The following is a 16,513-nucleotide window of genomic DNA, read 5'->3' as shown; positions in this document are numbered from 1 at the left end:
ATCAAGTCTAATCAGTAATATAAAATATATAAAGTAAAAAAAATTTTTTTTTTGAATCAAAAAAAAATCAATAGTTATTTAACTAACAAAAAAAAAAAGGAAAAAAAGAAAAAAGAAAAAAAAATTCACTGTACAAATTTTACTTTTCGAAGGTTAATCGTTAAATTTATACAAAAATGGTAAAGGACACTAAACTATATGATATCTTGGAAGTTCCTCCTGATGCTTCAGACTCAGAATTAAAGAAGGCATACAGAAAGTTAGCACTCAAGTATCATCCCGACAAGGTATATAAATATATTTCTCTTCCCTAGATAGTTTGTGTATTTGAGACTGTGGAAATAAAGTTAATGACTCATGTACGTCAGAAACTCTAAATTAGATGACCGTTGTTAAATGGATTAGATGACATTTATTGGTTTATATAGAAAACTTTATAGGTTATAGATCTATTAAATTATGCTTTTCTAAAAAAAAAAAGAAAAAAAAATTATGTATATATAAATTGATTTTATAATTATGATCTCATTTATTTTAATTATTTTTTTATAGAATCCAAATACTGCTGATAAATTTAAAGAAATTGGACACGCATTTGAAATTCTTTCAGATAGAGAAAAACGAGATATTTACGACCAACTTGGAGAAGAAGGTTTAGCAAATGATGGAGGAATGGGCGGAATGTCAGCCGAAGACCTTTTCTCAAGTTTCTTTGGCGGTAATGTATTTGGAGGTGGTAGATCACGACAAGGTCCACGAAAAGGCAAGAATTTAAAACATGTACTTAAGGTGTCTTTAGAAGATTTATATCTTGGAAAGACTTCTAAATTATCTCTGAACAAGAATGTGATTTGTTCAAAATGTGAGGGTAGGGGTGGAAAAGAAGGTGCAGTCAAAAAATGTTCAAATTGTAATGGTACTGGAGTAAGAGTTCTCCTCAGAACCTTGGGTCCTATGGTACAGCAAATTCAACAACCCTGTGATACATGTGGAGGCGAAGGTGAAATTATTAAAGACAAAGACAAGTGTAAAAATTGTTCAGGTAAAAAAATTGTTAGTGAACGTAAGGTACTTGAGGTTCATATCGATAAAGGTATGAAAAATGGTCAGGAAATCACATTCGCTGGTGAGGCTGATCAAAGTCCTGGCGTCGAACCTGGCGATGTGATAATTCAAATCGAAGAAAAATCCCATGACCGATTCCAACGCCGTGGAAATGATTTATATTATACAGCCAAGATAAACCTTTTAACAGCGTTGGCAGGTGGCCAATTCGCAATTAAACATCTTGATGAAAGATATTTAGTGGTTAATATTGAACCTGGTGAAGTTATAAAACCTGGTAAGTTACAATAATTAACTTTTTAATTTTAAATTAATTTCTAATTAAAATCTATGGTTCATAGGACAATTGAAAGCTATTCGTCATCATGGAATGCCATCACAACGTTTCCATGAGCCTGGTACACTCTATATACAATTTGATATAGAATTCCCACCTTCCAATTGGGTTGATAAACAAGTTATCATGTCACTCGAGAAGATTTTACCTCCACGGCCAGAATTAGATACTCCTCCGGATGCTATGATAGAAGATGTTGAATTAACAACAATGAATGACGACGAACAGCGACGTTCGGCATCAAATCATATGGCTAATGGGGAAGATGAAGACGAAGGTCATGGCCCAAGTGTACAATGTGCTCAACAATAAAATTATAACATTCATAATGAAGAAATTTACCGGCTAAACTTTGAATGCAATATGACTTTGTAGAACATTAGTCTTTTCTTGCTTAATTTTTTTTTCATTTAAATCTTTTATAGCATCATTTAAGCCGATTGTTTTTTTTATAAATTACCTTATTTTATATTGCTATCACTAGCATTCAAAAATGGGTGTTATAAGTGTGAGAGTTAAACAAAACAAACATGCATTGTAATATCTGTGAAAATAATAATTATTTTATAACTGCTTTATTTTATTCTTATATGGTGAACATTGCAAACCTTTATTATGAATGAATTTCATACATCTTTCCAACTATTATAATGGAATTGATATAATAATTACATATATAAAGAAGTAAATCAGTATAATATAATAATTATTTTAGTTTTATTAAGTTATTAAAGTATATAAATGTTAGAAAGTATTTAAATATTTAGAGAAGTAATATATTCATTCATTATTTATAATAGATCACAAGAAATTTTTTTTACACGTCAAATTGTATTAAATATGGACCGATGGGAAATCCATTAGTCCAACCTTGTATTAATAAAGACAATAATTGAAATCTAATTATTAATCTTCCCCTTCTATTCTTCTTCTTTTTGATACTGATTTTTGCTCCTTAGATTTCTCAAAAACACTTACTTCATTCTTATTTGGCAAAGTGCTAGCTATTATATCTTCTTCTCTCTTTTTACTATAATATACAGCTAACATCAATATGCATGAAGATGTCCGTGCATTATGTGAAAAATTTATGTAACATACCTTCCGGTAGTAAGAAAAGCAACTTCTTTGCTTAATCTAAAGCTAACACAAAACATGTCTTTATTCGGTGCAACCTTTCTAACAAAATGGATCTTATATTCATCTACTTGCATTGAATATGTTATGATTGAATTAATACGCTAAACATTTTTTAAAAATAGAAGAAAGGTTAAAATATAAGGACAATTAAATTAATCATAATAATATCACTACAAAGCTTACTTCGATCATTTCGGTATCGGGTGTTTCGCTTTTTGTGAAACAATAACAATGAATCATCGGCAAATCTACGCGAGAATTTTTGATCAATGATTCTTTATCCTTATAAAGTCCTTTAAAAGCATCTACAAATGAAAATCAATTAATTTATTCAAGAAAGTAGTAAATATTATTTTACATAAAGATGTTAATTACCTAAAAACTCTATAGCCGTTGCGGGTAAGTTCATTATAAAATGATTAAAAGTTCGAAATTCAGCTAATGTATTTGTTACCGTATCCATAGGTTTTGTCATCTTAGTTTGATCTAGAGCGTTGAGATTTTTTCCCAAATCTTTTACTGCCTTCTTTATAAAATCACGGCCATCGAGATTATACGGATGAATTTTATTATTTACCTACAAATTCAAAATCAATAATCATGTACTTTTAAGAATATGTGAAGTAAATGATAATTACTTTGTTTAATGAAATATTTTCCAGAAGATATTTATATGACATAGGATTCAAATCATTCGCGTAAACAATACACCCTTTCTTCGCGGTTGGAATTGCAAAAGGTCCCACTCCAGCAAAAACATCGCCTATATTTTCAAAAGAAAAATAAATTGGCTTAAAAGCCATTATATAAAATAAATATAATAGATTAACTCTACTTACATATATAATCTCCTTTTTTAAACATTTTTACCAGACGATCATGTTCAGTATGTAATCGAGAATTCCAATACACTTGTGAGAAATCAAATCGAAATCTACAATTACTTTCTTTCTAATATTTATAAAAATAAATTTTTTGGTTAGAAATCATTATTAACTTATTTATATAAAATACAAATCCTTTTCTTGCAAATAAATACTTGCTACTAAGACAGACCACTTCAGCTATCATATTATTTTCTCCGGCCAAAACTTCCATTTTAAAAAATCGATATGTTGAATCAATTACATCGGTTTTGTTCACGACCGTTAAAATATTTGGAATTTTCTTAAAAAGTTTACATAATAGTAAGCAACAATGTTTTATACTACATTAAAGAATATTAAGCTTCAAACTTACATCAAGAATGACTTGGCCTATCATATATTTCCATGGAAGAAATTCATCTCGCAAATTTACATGAGCTTAACCAAAAAAAAAGGTTTTCCTTAACAACTCTGAAAATTACTATTATATTCGTTGAAAAAAGGATTCTCACCAATATGTCCAACTTGTGTAAAAGAGGATGGTGATTCCGAGCCCTCAGGCAAAATAGCTTTGATTATATCATCTTTAAGTCGAAAATTGAATTAATTCGTTATAAATTAAAGAAATTTCCGATTACTAATAAGATCAATTACGATATATACCAACGCCCCAATAATCATATTTCAATTCAATTGAATGCTTCACGACGCCAAGTCCTTCTTTGTTAATAAAATCTTTTGCTTCGCTAGATAAATTAGCAAGATCTAGATTGTTAAAGAGAACCATATTAATATGAGATCTTATTGAATAAATATCAAATAACACTACCTAAGCTCTGAACGTTGAGGTTCATTAAAATAATTCTTGATAAATTGGATTCAGGATCATTCACTACGTTTCTCAGCTTTGGTTGATTGAGCAATTCTCTGTTTCAAAAAAGTACACTGTAAATGAAGGTACACTCCCAAAATTGACCAGTACTTTAAAAACATACTTATTTAACACTTTCAAGAACTTTGCTGTTAAACTCGTAGGGATGCGTACTCCTATAACACTAATTTCGCGTCGAAATAATTCTCTGTTGAGTACTGTCATACCATGTCGAATAGGTGGCGGAATCATGATAAAAGAATTTCGTTAAAAGAAAAAGGGTTGAAAAAAAAAATCAAAATTCAAAAACCGGATTAAAAACAGGGCTTGATAATCCGGGTTCCGGTCCTTAAACCATAAATTGCTATAAATTACGCGTCACGTAAATTTTGTTCTGACAACTGACAACTTCAACTTCTGCTACGCGTCCATGATAAAATGGTTATACTGGACGTAAAACAAATTACTGAACAAAATAATTCTGTCTTATTACCACCGACAGATATAACTGCGTATAATTTTCCTTTTCAACCATATAATATTCAAGTTGAATTTATGAAAAGCTTGTATCAAGTTATCGAAGAAGGAAAAGTCGGCATATTTGAAAGTCCAACCGGAACTGTATGCTATTAAATATTTTTTTCAATAAATAAATAAATAAATTGATTTTTAATAAATTATTTTTACGTAAATAACTACTTTCCATTTTGGTTGACGCGTCTTAGGGGAAATCTCTAAGTATAATATGTGGAGCTCTAAAATGGCTTAAAGATAATGAAGAAAGATACAGCTCAAGTAATCATGTAAATACTACTTGGACAGGAAATCCTAATGGTAAAAAGTATATTCAGTATTTTATTGAAAGCTATAAATGATTGACATTTTATTTAAAAAAAGAGCCATCTTGGGTCTTAGAATATAGTAAAAATAAAAAACGCCAAGAAGATTTAGTAAGAAAGCAAGAATTAAATAAAAGAATTCAAATGATTAGAAAAAAAGAGAAATTGGAAAGGCAAAAAGCAACTTATCGAACAGTTGGTGGTAATGTCATTCAAAAGAGATTGGTATGTATGATGACAAGTATTTATGGTCATGATATTATATCACTTTGTAATTTATATTATTATAATTTAATTAGAAAAAGGATCATAGTAATGGTTTAGGTTTGAAGATAGATAAAAGAGATTATGACATGGAAGAGTATTTGGTGGAAGAATATCAAAGTGATGATGACTCTGAAAATCATGAGGAGAATGATAACATGTCCGCACAAGTGAGAGAACTTTTGAAAAGGTTTATAAATCAGTAATTGGTTTCATTTTCTTAAGAGTTAATGTTATTCTTAAGGGTGACTTGTTAATTTCTTTTAAGATTCCAAGAAGGTAAGAGTCTTGAAAATTTTGATGACAATAAAGACGCCCGAGAATTTGAAGAAGGAGAACCCGATGAAATAAAGGTAGATTTTTTGAAATAATTTTTCACGTATCCGAATTATTAATATTGTTAAGTACTAAATTCTTGTGTACACAGATATATTATTGTTCTAGGACACATTCGCAATTAACTCAATTCGTTAACGAACTTCGTAAAACTGTGTATGCAGAAGATGTGAAATGTGTATCTTTGGGTTCGAGAAAAAATTTATGTATTAATGAAGAAGTTAGAAAATTAAAAAATATTAATAGAATTAATGAAAGGTGTTTGGACATGCAAAAAGCAGGTATTAACTAAAAATAACTAAAACATCAAAAAAAGTCGCGGGTTAAATTACATTATATTAATTAGGCAAAAAACCTGAAAAAAGATGTCCGTATATTCCTATAAGAGACAAATCACGTATGTTGGATTATAGAGACCACGTGCTAGTAAGTATTTGCACGTTTTATTTTCTTAAAGGTTATTCATGATAGTACATTGAACCAATTTATGTTGAATACAGGCTTCGGTACGTGATATTGAAGAATTAGTTGATATAGGTCGTAAATTAAATGCATGTTCATATTACGGTACCCGAAAAAGTATTAGACAGTGTCAGGTAATGAAGTCTTTACTACATCCTTAATATTATATTTTCGTTTGAATTTAATTTATATTGTGAAATTACAGATTGTTATTCTTCCATATAATCTATTACTTCAAAAATCTTCACGAGAATCAATGGGCATTTCACTTAAAAATAATATTGTCATTATTGACGAAGCTCATAATCTCGTTGACACAGTAACTTCAGTTCACACTGTTCAAATTGATTTACCGCAAATAGTGAAAGTGCACTCACAATTAAATGCGTATCTTGATCGTTATAAAAAACGACTGTTGGGAAAGAATATAATGTATATTCAGCAAATTTTGTCGTTGTTGGATGCTTTAATAAAATGTTTAACATCATTTGAGAAAAAGTGCGAAGAGAAAGGAAAAGATAAAGAAGAAATATATTATATTAAATCTGTCAATGATTTTTTACATTTATTGAAGATTGGGGATCTAAATTTATTTAAAATAGAAAATTATTTGAAAAAAAGTCAGATTGCTAGAAAGGTAAATTTTTACTAGTATAGTCTTATTTAAGCTATGAACTTTTTAATTAATTCCTCATTTTACATTATGTAGCTGAATGGATTTATTGATAAAATTGAATCAAGAACAGGTGTTGAAATTCATCAAGCGCAGCAAACAAGCTGTAATTATTGAGTTAAAATTTATTCAATATTGAATTATGTTTATATTATCATATCTATTTAAATATTATAGACGAAAAGAATTCATCAACTCTTCCATCTTTAAGCCAAATTGAAGCATTCTTTATGTCATTAACAAATGGCAATCAAGATGGACGCGTTATTCTTGGGTTCCAACAAATAAGTGTTTCTGTTGAAGGAAAACGAGGAGGTACAACAACAAAGTATGTACCTATTATCAAGTATTTATTATTAAACCCTTCGAATCAATTTAAGGATATAGTGGAAGATGCGAGAAGCGTTATCTTGGCTGGTGGTACTATGGAACCTGTTAGTTAAAGTTTTATTTAGCTTAGCCCAATCATTTGGCTTTTTTTGAGTTTTATTTTTAAATTTCCCTTTTTAACTTAACAAAAGACCGATGATTTAATAGGACAATTAATTCCATATCTCCCACCACAAAGATTAAGTAAATTTTCATGTGGACATATTATACCACCTGAAAATTTATTGACCTTAACACTGTCAGAAGGTCCTATGGGAGGGACTCTTGAATTTACTTTTGAGCGGCGCGGTGATATTAAATTGGTAGATTTTGTATTGAACTGTTACGTTTGACATGTTTAAGTCACATAATTCTATTTTTTTTTTCTTTAAAAAAAAAGATTGATGAATTAGGTCAAACTATTGTAAATCTTTGTAATATAATACCTGACGGTGTTGTATGTTTCTTTACATCTTATGCGTACTTAGAACAAGTATATAAACGGTGGGAACAAAATGGGATTTTGGAAAGAATAAGGAAATATAAAATGGTATTATATTTATATTCAACATTTGAATTTGTATCAGTTCATATAATAATGTATTTATTTTCAGATTTTTCGAGAGCCACGCGAAACGCGATTGGTTGATAAAGTTTTAAATGAATATGATTTACATATTCATTCTTCTAATAACAAAGATGGAGCAATATTACTTTGTGTTGTAGGTGGCAAAGTGAGCGAAGGAATAAATTTTTCAGATAGGCTAGGAAGGTGACTATTTTGTTAATTAAAATTATCTTAAATTTGTTCTTTAGTTCTTTTTGAATTCACATAATATTGTTAATAACAGAGGAGTAATAATGATTGGATTACCATTTGCAAATTTAACTTCAGTTGGATTAAGTGAAAAAATGAAGTTTATGAATCAGATTGGAGAAAGTTCGGCAGGTGAAAAATCATCTAATCCTTCACAACATGGCAAAGAATATTATCAGAATTTGTGTATGAAAGCGGTAAATCAATCCATAGGTAATTTTTTTAAATATGACACCCATATTTTAAATTGAATGTAATTTATAATTCTTTTAAAATTTATAGGTCGAGCAATACGTCATCAAAAAGATTATGCTACTATAATATTAATTGATAAAAGATTTAACACTAATAATCAGATTAGACAAAAATTGCCTAAATGGATAAAACAAAATGTAACTGAATGTCGAAAATTTGGCCAAATCGTGGGTAAAGTTGCTGGATTTTTTAAAAATAAAAAAGATATATTAACTTAGATAATTTCTATTAATTCAAAATTAAAGTACTTTAACAGTTAAGGCGTTCTTAGTATTACGGCTCAATAATATAAATAAAAAGGTTATTATACAATGTAAAAGTATAGTATTTGATAATTTGGTCACTGATTTATTATCTGTATAACCCACCTTGTTAAGAATTAATATAGTATAGTTAATTAATACTATCAATAATGGAAGGCAATAGTAAAGTTTTTACTATTTAAAACTCATTTTTTTTTATTTATACAATAAATCCATAAATAATTTCATAATGTGATAAGTAATATTGTGATGTCTATTTTTTTAAACATCAGTTTCTATTTCCCATTATCTGTAAAAGCAGCAGAGCACTTGGCCATTGTTTGACTAGACCGTGAAATACTATCAGTCATATAATAATCTTGGATCACAGACTTGAATATAGCTCCTGTTGATTTTATGGTTTTATTCATTAGTTGTGTAAGACCTAATCCAGGATTAATCACATTTTCAACAAGATCATATCGTGTAAGATGTGGAGCAATATCATTCATACGATTGCGAAGTGAATATATATTATCATATGGTAATGTAATACCAGCTACCTCCGATAAGGCCCGGATGATCTAATAAATGTACATTTTTGTTAAATAAAGATTAGAATAATAATAATAATAATAATAATTACCTTCCAATCCTCACGTGCAGCACCTGGAGGTGGGACCGCTGCCCGTGTCAACTGTGATCGACCCTCAGTGTTTACATATGTAACACTCTTTTCTGTATAAGCAGCTCCAGGAAGGATTACATCAGCATAATGTGCACCAGTATCACCATGATGTCCCTGGTAAACTACAAATGCATTTTTTGGTATATCTTGCGGAGTAATTTCATCCGCGCCCAATAAATAAAGGAACTTAGGTGTGATTTTTGAAGTTTCTGCAGATGGAATAAATCCTACATCATAAGCTGCAGCTCGACTTGCAGACTATCAATATATTGCAAACAAATATGAATATTAATATTAATTTATTTTTAATACGATATGTAACGATATACTAACCCTTTGTAATACGTTGTATCCATTCCAATCGTCGTCTTGGAAGAACAAATTCTCATGTTTTTTTGCTATTTTGGATACTGTAGAAAACACGTATTCGGAATCAGGATTATCTAGGACACCACTACCAACTATAACCATTGGTCTCTTGGCTTCAGCAATCTTTTTAGAGAATGGATGACTTTCATTTAGTATACTTTCAAGTGCTTCGCTATTAGTACCAACGTGATCATATTCATAAGTAGTATCGACAGCATGGCCTATTAATCCAACATCCAAACCATTATGAACATAACTCTTAAAAATCCTAGTATTGAGTATAGGGCCTTCATGACGTGGATTAGTGCCCACTAATAACAATACATCAGCTTTGTCAACACCAATAATCTTATTGTTCAAAAGGTAATTTGACCTAAAATCAGCACCATGAGCAGGTACTTGAGATCCATTAGCAGTATCCATGGCAAAATTATCTGAACCAATGCGATTAAATAGATCCTTAAGAGCAACTAAACTTTCAGTGTCTACAAGCTGACCGGCAATTGCTTTTGCTTCAGAACCTTTAACCTTATGAATTTCGTTAGCAACATGTAATAGGGCCTGTTCCCATGTAACAGCTACAAATTTACCAGCTTGACGAACTAAGGGCATAGTAAGTCTCTGCCTCTTTAACCCATCAAAAGCAAATCGGGTTTTATCAGAAATCCATTCTTCATTCACTTCTTCGTTTAATTTAGGCAAGATTCGCATAACCTCCACTCCTCTTGAATCTACTCTAATATTACTACCAATAGCATCTAAAACATCAATCGATTCTGTTGTTTTAAGTTCCCATGGTCGATATGAAAAAGCATATGGTTTTGCAGTTAATGCACCAACAGGGCATAAATCAATGATATTTGAAGACATTTCTGAATTTAATGTACGTTCAATATAGGTACTAATTTGCATTTCGCTGCCTCTTCCAGTTGTACCTAAATCTGGAACTCCTGCAACTTCATTCGCGAATCTAACACAGCGAGTACAATGAATACATCTATTCATACTCGTTTTAACTAAAGGTCCAAAATCTTTATCTTCAACTGCACGTTTTCCGGCAATTTCATGAAATCTACCTCGATCACTACCATAACGTACGGCTTGGTCTTGCAAATCACATTCCCCACCTTGATCACAAATTGGACAATCTAAAGGGTGATTAGCTAATAAAAATTCCATTACACCTTCACGTGCCTTTTTCACAAGTGGTGTATCAGTTTTTATTTTCATTCCAGGCATAACAGGCATTGCGCAAGAAGCGATAGGTTTTGGTGACCTTTCCAATTCAACAAGACACATTCGGCAATTACCGGCAACAGATAACCGCTAATTTTGATCCAAATTCAAATAAGTTTTGAAATCTCTTATTTTGATAAGTCAATTAACTTGGATAGTTTAACAGACCTCGTGATAGCAGAAGCGAGGTATTGTATAGCCAGCCTTTTCGCATGCTTGAATTACAGCACTTCCTTGTTCTATCGTAACAGGATTGTTATCTACAAATACTTCAATTTCTTGTTTTCTAGGCGTACTTAAGTTGAAAGCACGAACTCCTTAAAAAAAAAAAAAATTGAACCAGTTAAGATTAATGTAGTGTTCACCAGAATTTGTAAGGCATCAATATTACTATGAGCTATACCTATGGTTCTGTGTACGAGGGGGCCGAATCTTCTTGTGAGAGTTGAATTGGAAAGAATTTTCGACATTTGATAATATGCGAGAAATTCGAAATTATTGGGTTGTAACTTGTGTATACTACTAATACGTATGGCTTTGGGTTACACACATTTTTAGTGAACTGATTATCTGTGTTACCTTTTAATTCATGATAAAAATTTATGATAAAAAAAAGTCTAAAAAAAATTGTTTTTTCGGGTTAATATGGACTATTCACATTACAATGATGCTGAAAGAGCGCATATTTTGAAATTACTTGAACAGAAGCAGGTTTTTATTTTTTACTGTTGTTAATTTAAATGTTTATTTAATATGATACAATTGTCATTTTTATTTTTTTTATTTTGGTTTTTTCTTAATACTACCTTTCGAACATTTTTATCTAAAATTTACATAATGAACTAAATTTGAAATATAAAAAAATTGTTAAATCTTTTAAACATTATTTGAACAGTATACATTATTTATGCACGACTGAGTACAACGTTGCTTAAAATATTTCATATTTATTAATTTAAAATAATATTATAATAAAATTATTTTAGATGAGAGATTTTATGAAGTTTTATTCAAACTTGGTTGATAGATGTTTTAATGATTGTATTAATGATTTCACTTCGAAAACGTTAACAACAAAAGAGGTAAATTATATCTAATCAACACTTTAATGTCATATTAATCTAATACTTTTATTAAAACTAAAACATTGTAGGAAACGTGTATTCAACGATGTACCGATAAATTTTTAAAACATAATGAAAGAGTAGGACAAAGATTTGCAGAATATAATCAAAACATGGCGGCTCAAGCACAACAGAATCTCGGTAGTCGATCTGGTGGTGGAGGGTGGTTTGGTGGTCAGTAAATTATAATATTTGACTGAAGCTGATTGCAGCAAAGCTTTTATTGATGGGGTTATATAAGAAAGTGTTCAGTATTGAACGTGAGGGTAAGATTTAATTATTATTAATATTAAGACTCTATAACGAGTGCACATATCACATTTATCCTAAATACTTATTAATAGTAAGCGCATTTTACTGATATTTGTTTAAATATATTATTTTATTTTCTAAACTTCAAATTCAATTTGTTATATTTAACGATAAATCAAATGCCTTTCATCGATGAGTTTAATGTCCATCAAATTCCAATACTGTACATCGAGGATTGGGTATGATGAGATTCGGGTTTTAGTATAATTATTAGGGTTTTGATTGCATTAGTAATTTCCGTTTAAGGCTGAACCAATTTAATTATCTGGTTTACATTACATTGCTCATAAAAATTAATAAAAAAAAGTTTTATAAATTCCGTGACTTTCAAATAAAGTCACATGCAACCAAAATTTGAAGAAAAAAAGTTATTTTTATTCTTATTTTCCAATCATTTAAGATTGTAATATTAAACGCTGGATTTTTGATCACGAGTATTTTTTTTCGGTTGTCTATTTTATTTTGTTTTTGAATTTATAAATAAGGTAGATTACAAACTTTGTACAAATATTGCAAATCTAACCGAACCAATACTTAAAATAAAAGTCGAAATTATAACACATATGACTTTCCAACGTCTAGTGTCAGGTAAGTAAATACGTTTTTGTTGAAACATACCAGCACAATGAGTATCAACATATATATAGTAAGCATATAAAGGCCAAGTTACAACATAGCTTAATTGAAATATTTGAAACCTAACAATTTGGAAGAATCACATTAATATATGTATGCGTTTCGGAGAATAAAAAATAAAAAAAGAAAAATCAAGCTTACGCTAAAGTACTTCGTATCCAAATACTATTCGCGATATTACCAATTAAATGTGCAATTGAACCTAAAATCAATAATATAAGTTGATCTGGATGAGAAACGCTATCTGGAAAAAATTCATCATAAGATATTTTATTCGTCGAGGTAGAAAGAATAACTTGCTCATCAGTATTTAATGGAAGTTGTTCATCATTTGCTTCACGGAGATTTTTACGCGTTGAGAAATAAATACGAATAAACTGAATAATTACAGCATAGTCTGTACAAAGACCTAGATTGTAAAGAAAAGTGTTAACAAAAGAATCCGGTATGAATAAATTAAGAATAAATTCATAGATTTACCTTGAATTTTAAACCAAATCCCATCATAAGGCCATGATAATTTCATACTTAATATAGTTACCAATAAAATATATCCTCCCAACCAGGCAAAAGTTAAATTTGATTTTAGTTTTCCTCCATTATGTAGTAAAAGTAAAATTGCAACTTCCAATACATTGTGTAAAGAACCTGTAACACTCCATAATTTACCAACATCAAATAACCAATAAGTAATTTCAGCCATTCCTGTTAGTGATATATAAAAAGACAATAAAAGAATAAATCCTGTTGTTGGTATTGCTGTTCCATCTTTATAAAGATATGAAATATATTTTTGTTGTTTCGGTGGTTCAGTTGACCACTTTAATCCAAAATAAGAAGAACCAATTGTAAGCACAATTGCCAATAAAACTAAGGAATCAGATATTTCATAATTATAACCTATACATTTCAGAATAAAATTTATTGAAAGAATGTTTTAGTATATGAAAGGCTTGAGGTTTAAATCAAAAAAAACATTTTTACAAACCAATAATTTCAGGATGCCACGCTGGATACCGAGTCCAACGCGCAATATCCTGTTCTGGAACTTCTCCAAGTTCTTTAGGGAAACTAATTAATAATAGTACTAAAATTAAAAATAAGCTAACTACGTTTATGATGGGTTTCATGGGTCTCATTTTTGGTTCTTACGATAATTATTCGATAATTATTCTATACTAACTACCTTTAAATTACTTGTAAAGATGAGATAATCAGAAACCTTAAATTAGAACGGGTAAATTAATTGGACCGATTGGATTGTGCGGGATAATCGTCTTTGCGACTTCTATGCATAATAACAAATTAACAAACTCTACTTAAAATATTATTTTTTTAATAAAAATATCTTAAAAAAATATCTTATTAAAAAAAAAATGGATCAACGTCAAGCACCAGAATTCACCATATCAAGAAAAAATTCTGCTTCGACAGCGGGTACCTCAAAAAGACCAAAAGTGACTAAATCATATTCAACGCCTATCAATGCAACAGGTAGAGGTGGTAAACGTGGTGGAGCTAGTGCTGCTTCTACTCCAAAAACTGGAAGAGGCGGAGTTGGCTCACGTGGGGGCTCCACAAGAGGGAGTTCCGCACGAGGTAGAGGAAGAGGAAGTGGTACTGGAACTGGTGTTAGTGGTGGTCGTAAATTGAGTTTACAAAGAGATTCTTTTACCGGAACGGCTACAACACCAGCGTCAAGTACTTCACCTTCTACACCTCGCGATGCTTATTTTTCCATACCTCCTACACCTGCTTCAGAACTTGATCAATATATACTACATGATAATGATCTTATTGAAGGAGGCAGCAAAGTAAATGATAATAATAAAGAAGGTGAGGAGGAAGAAGATGCTGATGAAGAATTAGGTGGAACTGCAAATACTGAATGGAGTCAAACAAGATCCAAAGAGGAACTTAAGTAGGGGAATAAAAAAATACATATGGGAATTTTTTAAAATAATATTAACTAATTTTTTTTTTAGGATGTTATTGGATAACTTCTCTGAAGAACAATTGAAACGATATGAAGTTTACAGACGTTCAGCGTTGAGCAAACCAAATGTTAAAAGAGTGATTATATATTTTTTTTCTTAAATAATATTATGGTATATCAGTTCATTTTCAAATTTTTATTATTATTAATTAGATGGTTGGGCAAATACTTGGACATCCATGTTCACATAACATGTCAATAGTTGTCGCCGGCTTCGCAAAAGTATTCGTGGGCGAAATTGTCGAAAAAGGTATTTATATAATGTGTAAAAATTAGTCTAAATATTTTCTTTATTAATTTTCTTTTGATTTTATAAATTAAAGCTCTTGATGTTAGACAAGAATGGGGGGAAACAGGCTCTCTCTCACCAGAACACTTACGCGAAGCATATCGGAGATACAAAAAAGAGACAAAATTAACCCATAATTACCAGAAGAGATTATTTACTAAATAACAAAAATGCAGGTGGGTTAAATGATGACAGATGAGGTATGTATTGCTTTTATTAATTTGAATTTAGAAATTTATCATTTTTAATTAAAACCTTTAGTTTTTAAGTTAAATTAGAAAGATTTAGCTCCAAACTGTTTTATCAGTAACAAAAATAGTAATTTGGACATTAATTCAAAAAAGAAATAATATATATATATATTTTTTTTTGAATATAAATAATAAAGTTGGATTTACGAAATGGGAGACTGAATAAATTATTTATATATTATATGTATAATAGCAAAACCACAGAATGCTACATAAATATGTAATTAATATTATATATATATTTCTTATTCTTTCTGCTAGAAATCAGTTAAAGTTAAGCTTTTTGCAATATCAGTAGACTCCACTATTGAACAAAACTCCTCAAAGGAAATTTTTCCATCCATGTCTTTATCAGCTTCCATGATAGTTTTATCAACAATTTGTTGGAGTTGATTGTCTTTAAGGTTATTTCCAACCATCATTTTTAGAACAAGAAACAATTCTCCATTAGAAATAAATCCATCCCTATCCATATCATAAACTTTAAATGCAACTATATGTAATAAAAAAAAAATAAATAATCATTTTCGGTTATTTTGAGATCTGTTTTTTTTTATAGAATAGGAAACAAAACTTACAACGCAATTTTTCAATTTTATTTCCTTTCGCGCTGAAAGCACTTAAACCAGAAATGAATTCTTTAAAATCTACATCCCCGCCACCATCTTCATCAAATATAGCAATCATCCTTGACGCTAAAGGGTTATTTGCAATCTGTGGAATCGAAAGAAATTCTTCTCGGTCAATGGAACCTGACCTATCTTTGTCAAGTTTCATAAACCTTTTATAAAGTCTTTGGATCTCTTCTGAAGTGACTAGAATGGATAATTTGTTAGGATTCTTTGATAGTTAAAGTATGATTGCTAAAGTATATTCGTTAAATAACATACAATTGCTTTTGTCAACCATATCTTGTAAAGGCCGTGAATCGGCTTGTCCCATTTTACGACTAAAAAGTCACTTTTCTTTTGTTCTAATATATAGACTTTAGGTCTAAATAAACTACTGACATATGTCTAACCCGTTATTTATGGGTTAAAAAATTATCAATGTTTCGTGTATGGAGATTATTTATA

The 16,513-nt window shown here is 29.9% G+C and overlaps 7 protein-coding genes across 9 annotated transcripts; 3 read left to right on the top strand and 4 right to left on the bottom strand.

Annotated features, from left to right (window-relative positions):
• The first annotated feature begins 27 nt into the window (after positions 1 to 27).
• Positions 28 to 2,305, top strand: OCT59_022768 (uncharacterized protein). Its single transcript, XM_066144968.1, has 3 exons — positions 28 to 287; positions 553 to 1,342; positions 1,407 to 2,305. Exons 1-3 carry the CDS (start codon positions 177 to 179, stop codon positions 1,712 to 1,714), a joined length of 1,209 nt encoding a protein of 402 aa, XP_066006380.1. The 5' UTR covers positions 28 to 176; the 3' UTR covers positions 1,715 to 2,305.
• A 3-nt stretch (positions 2,306 to 2,308) lies between these two features.
• Positions 2,309 to 4,545, bottom strand: OCT59_022767 (uncharacterized protein; the record flags this gene model as incomplete). The annotated part of the gene is made up of 12 exons (XM_025309158.2): positions 4,404 to 4,545; positions 4,238 to 4,335; positions 4,072 to 4,173; positions 3,921 to 3,992; positions 3,782 to 3,846; positions 3,599 to 3,709; positions 3,382 to 3,493; positions 3,181 to 3,305; positions 2,918 to 3,119; positions 2,726 to 2,847; positions 2,504 to 2,643; positions 2,309 to 2,432 (listed from the first exon to the last, which is right to left on the bottom strand). The coding sequence occupies exons 1-12, from the start codon at positions 4,529 to 4,531 to the stop codon at positions 2,309 to 2,311; spliced, it is 1,401 nt and encodes a 466-aa protein (XP_025182491.2). The 5' UTR covers positions 4,532 to 4,545.
• A 4,183-nt stretch (positions 4,546 to 8,728) lies between these two features.
• On the bottom strand, positions 8,729 to 11,299 carry OCT59_022766 (NADH dehydrogenase (ubiquinone) 78K chain precursor 5-prime end; the record flags this gene model as incomplete). The annotated part of the gene is made up of 5 exons (XM_025315613.2): positions 8,729 to 9,120; positions 9,183 to 9,482; positions 9,558 to 10,919; positions 10,998 to 11,146; positions 11,233 to 11,299. The coding sequence occupies 5 exons, from the start codon at positions 11,297 to 11,299 to the stop codon at positions 8,833 to 8,835; spliced, it is 2,166 nt and encodes a 721-aa protein (XP_025182489.1). The 3' UTR covers positions 8,729 to 8,832.
• Positions 11,300 to 11,436: 137 nt separating this feature from the next.
• Positions 11,437 to 12,616, top strand: OCT59_022765. Of its 2 annotated transcripts, XM_025315612.2 has the most exons (3): positions 11,437 to 11,540; positions 11,816 to 11,911; positions 11,983 to 12,616. In XM_025315612.2, exons 1-3 carry the CDS (start codon positions 11,475 to 11,477, stop codon positions 12,133 to 12,135), a joined length of 315 nt encoding a protein of 104 aa, XP_025182488.1. In that variant the 5' UTR covers positions 11,437 to 11,474; the 3' UTR covers positions 12,136 to 12,616. The 2 variants fall into 2 exon arrangements, with proteins under 2 accessions (XP_025182488.1, XP_066006379.1); XM_066144967.1 differs by lacking the exon at positions 11,437 to 11,540 and having other exon boundaries at positions 11,605 to 11,911; positions 11,983 to 12,614.
• A 5-nt stretch (positions 12,617 to 12,621) lies between these two features.
• On the bottom strand, positions 12,622 to 14,364 carry OCT59_022764 (uncharacterized protein). The gene is made up of 4 exons (XM_025315611.2): positions 13,890 to 14,364; positions 13,382 to 13,801; positions 13,043 to 13,310; positions 12,622 to 12,963 (listed from the first exon to the last, which is right to left on the bottom strand). The coding sequence occupies exons 1-4, from the start codon at positions 14,038 to 14,040 to the stop codon at positions 12,756 to 12,758; spliced, it is 1,047 nt and encodes a 348-aa protein (XP_025182487.1). The 5' UTR covers positions 14,041 to 14,364; the 3' UTR covers positions 12,622 to 12,755.
• OCT59_022763 (uncharacterized protein) lies at positions 14,159 to 15,598 on the top strand. Its single transcript, XM_025309159.2, has 5 exons — positions 14,159 to 14,822; positions 14,887 to 14,974; positions 15,051 to 15,147; positions 15,221 to 15,386; positions 15,456 to 15,598. Exons 1-4 carry the CDS (start codon positions 14,278 to 14,280, stop codon positions 15,349 to 15,351), a joined length of 861 nt encoding a protein of 286 aa, XP_025182485.2. The 5' UTR covers positions 14,159 to 14,277; the 3' UTR covers positions 15,352 to 15,386; positions 15,456 to 15,598.
• OCT59_022762 lies at positions 15,368 to 16,481 on the bottom strand. Of its 2 annotated transcripts, XM_025315610.2 has the most exons (3): positions 16,328 to 16,481; positions 16,016 to 16,252; positions 15,368 to 15,930 (listed from the first exon to the last, which is right to left on the bottom strand). In XM_025315610.2, the coding sequence occupies exons 1-3, from the start codon at positions 16,377 to 16,379 to the stop codon at positions 15,695 to 15,697; spliced, it is 525 nt and encodes a 174-aa protein (XP_025182484.1). In that variant the 5' UTR covers positions 16,380 to 16,481; the 3' UTR covers positions 15,368 to 15,694. The 2 variants fall into 2 exon arrangements, with proteins under 2 accessions (XP_025182484.1, XP_066006378.1); XM_066144966.1 differs by lacking the exon at positions 16,328 to 16,481 and having other exon boundaries at positions 16,016 to 16,284.
• Between the last annotated feature and the right edge of the window lie 32 nt (positions 16,482 to 16,513).

The sequence above is a fragment of the Rhizophagus irregularis genome, chromosome 31 (assembly GCF_026210795.1).
Source record: "Rhizophagus irregularis chromosome 31, complete sequence".
Lineage (NCBI taxonomy): Eukaryota > Fungi > Glomeromycota > Glomeromycetes > Glomerales > Glomeraceae > Rhizophagus > Rhizophagus irregularis.
The sequence above is the reverse complement of the archived record's forward strand: the minus strand, read 5'-3'. Positions and strand labels throughout refer to the sequence as shown.

Coding starts and splice junctions, on each gene's coding strand:
- OCT59_022768 (XM_066144968.1), top strand. CDS start 177: ATGGTAAAGGACACTAAACTATATGATATCTTGGAAGTTCCTCCTGAT. Junction 288..552: donor TCAAGTATCATCCCGACAAG/GTATATAAATAT, acceptor ATTTTTTTATAG/AATCCAAATACTGCTGATAA. Junction 1,343..1,406: donor TGGTGAAGTTATAAAACCTG/GTAAGTTACAAT, acceptor TATGGTTCATAG/GACAATTGAAAGCTATTCGT.
- OCT59_022765 (XM_025315612.2), top strand. CDS start 11,475: ATGGACTATTCACATTACAATGATGCTGAAAGAGCGCATATTTTGAAA. Junction 11,541..11,815: donor AATTACTTGAACAGAAGCAG/GTTTTTATTTTT, acceptor AAATTATTTTAG/ATGAGAGATTTTATGAAGTT. Junction 11,912..11,982: donor AAACGTTAACAACAAAAGAG/GTAAATTATATC, acceptor AAAACATTGTAG/GAAACGTGTATTCAACGATG.
- OCT59_022764 (XM_025315611.2), bottom strand. CDS start 14,040: ATGAGACCCATGAAACCCATCATAAACGTAGTTAGCTTATTTTTAATT. Junction 13,311..13,381: donor GATTTGGTTTAAAATTCAAG/GTAAATCTATGA, acceptor TTTACAATCTAG/GTCTTTGTACAGACTATGCT. Junction 12,964..13,042: donor TGGATACGAAGTACTTTAGC/GTAAGCTTGATT, acceptor CCAAATTGTTAG/GTTTCAAATATTTCAATTAA.
- OCT59_022763 (XM_025309159.2), top strand. CDS start 14,278: ATGGATCAACGTCAAGCACCAGAATTCACCATATCAAGAAAAAATTCT. Junction 14,823..14,886: donor AGATCCAAAGAGGAACTTAA/GTAGGGGAATAA, acceptor TTTTTTTTTTAG/GATGTTATTGGATAACTTCT. Junction 15,148..15,220: donor GGGCGAAATTGTCGAAAAAG/GTATTTATATAA, acceptor TATAAATTAAAG/CTCTTGATGTTAGACAAGAA.
- OCT59_022762 (XM_025315610.2), bottom strand. CDS start 16,379: ATGGGACAAGCCGATTCACGGCCTTTACAAGATATGGTTGACAAAAGC. Junction 16,253..16,327: donor TATGGTTGACAAAAGCAATT/GTATGTTATTTA, acceptor TATCCATTCTAG/TCACTTCAGAAGAGATCCAA. Junction 15,931..16,015: donor TAAAATTGAAAAATTGCGTT/GTAAGTTTTGTT, acceptor TATTACATATAG/TTGCATTTAAAGTTTATGAT.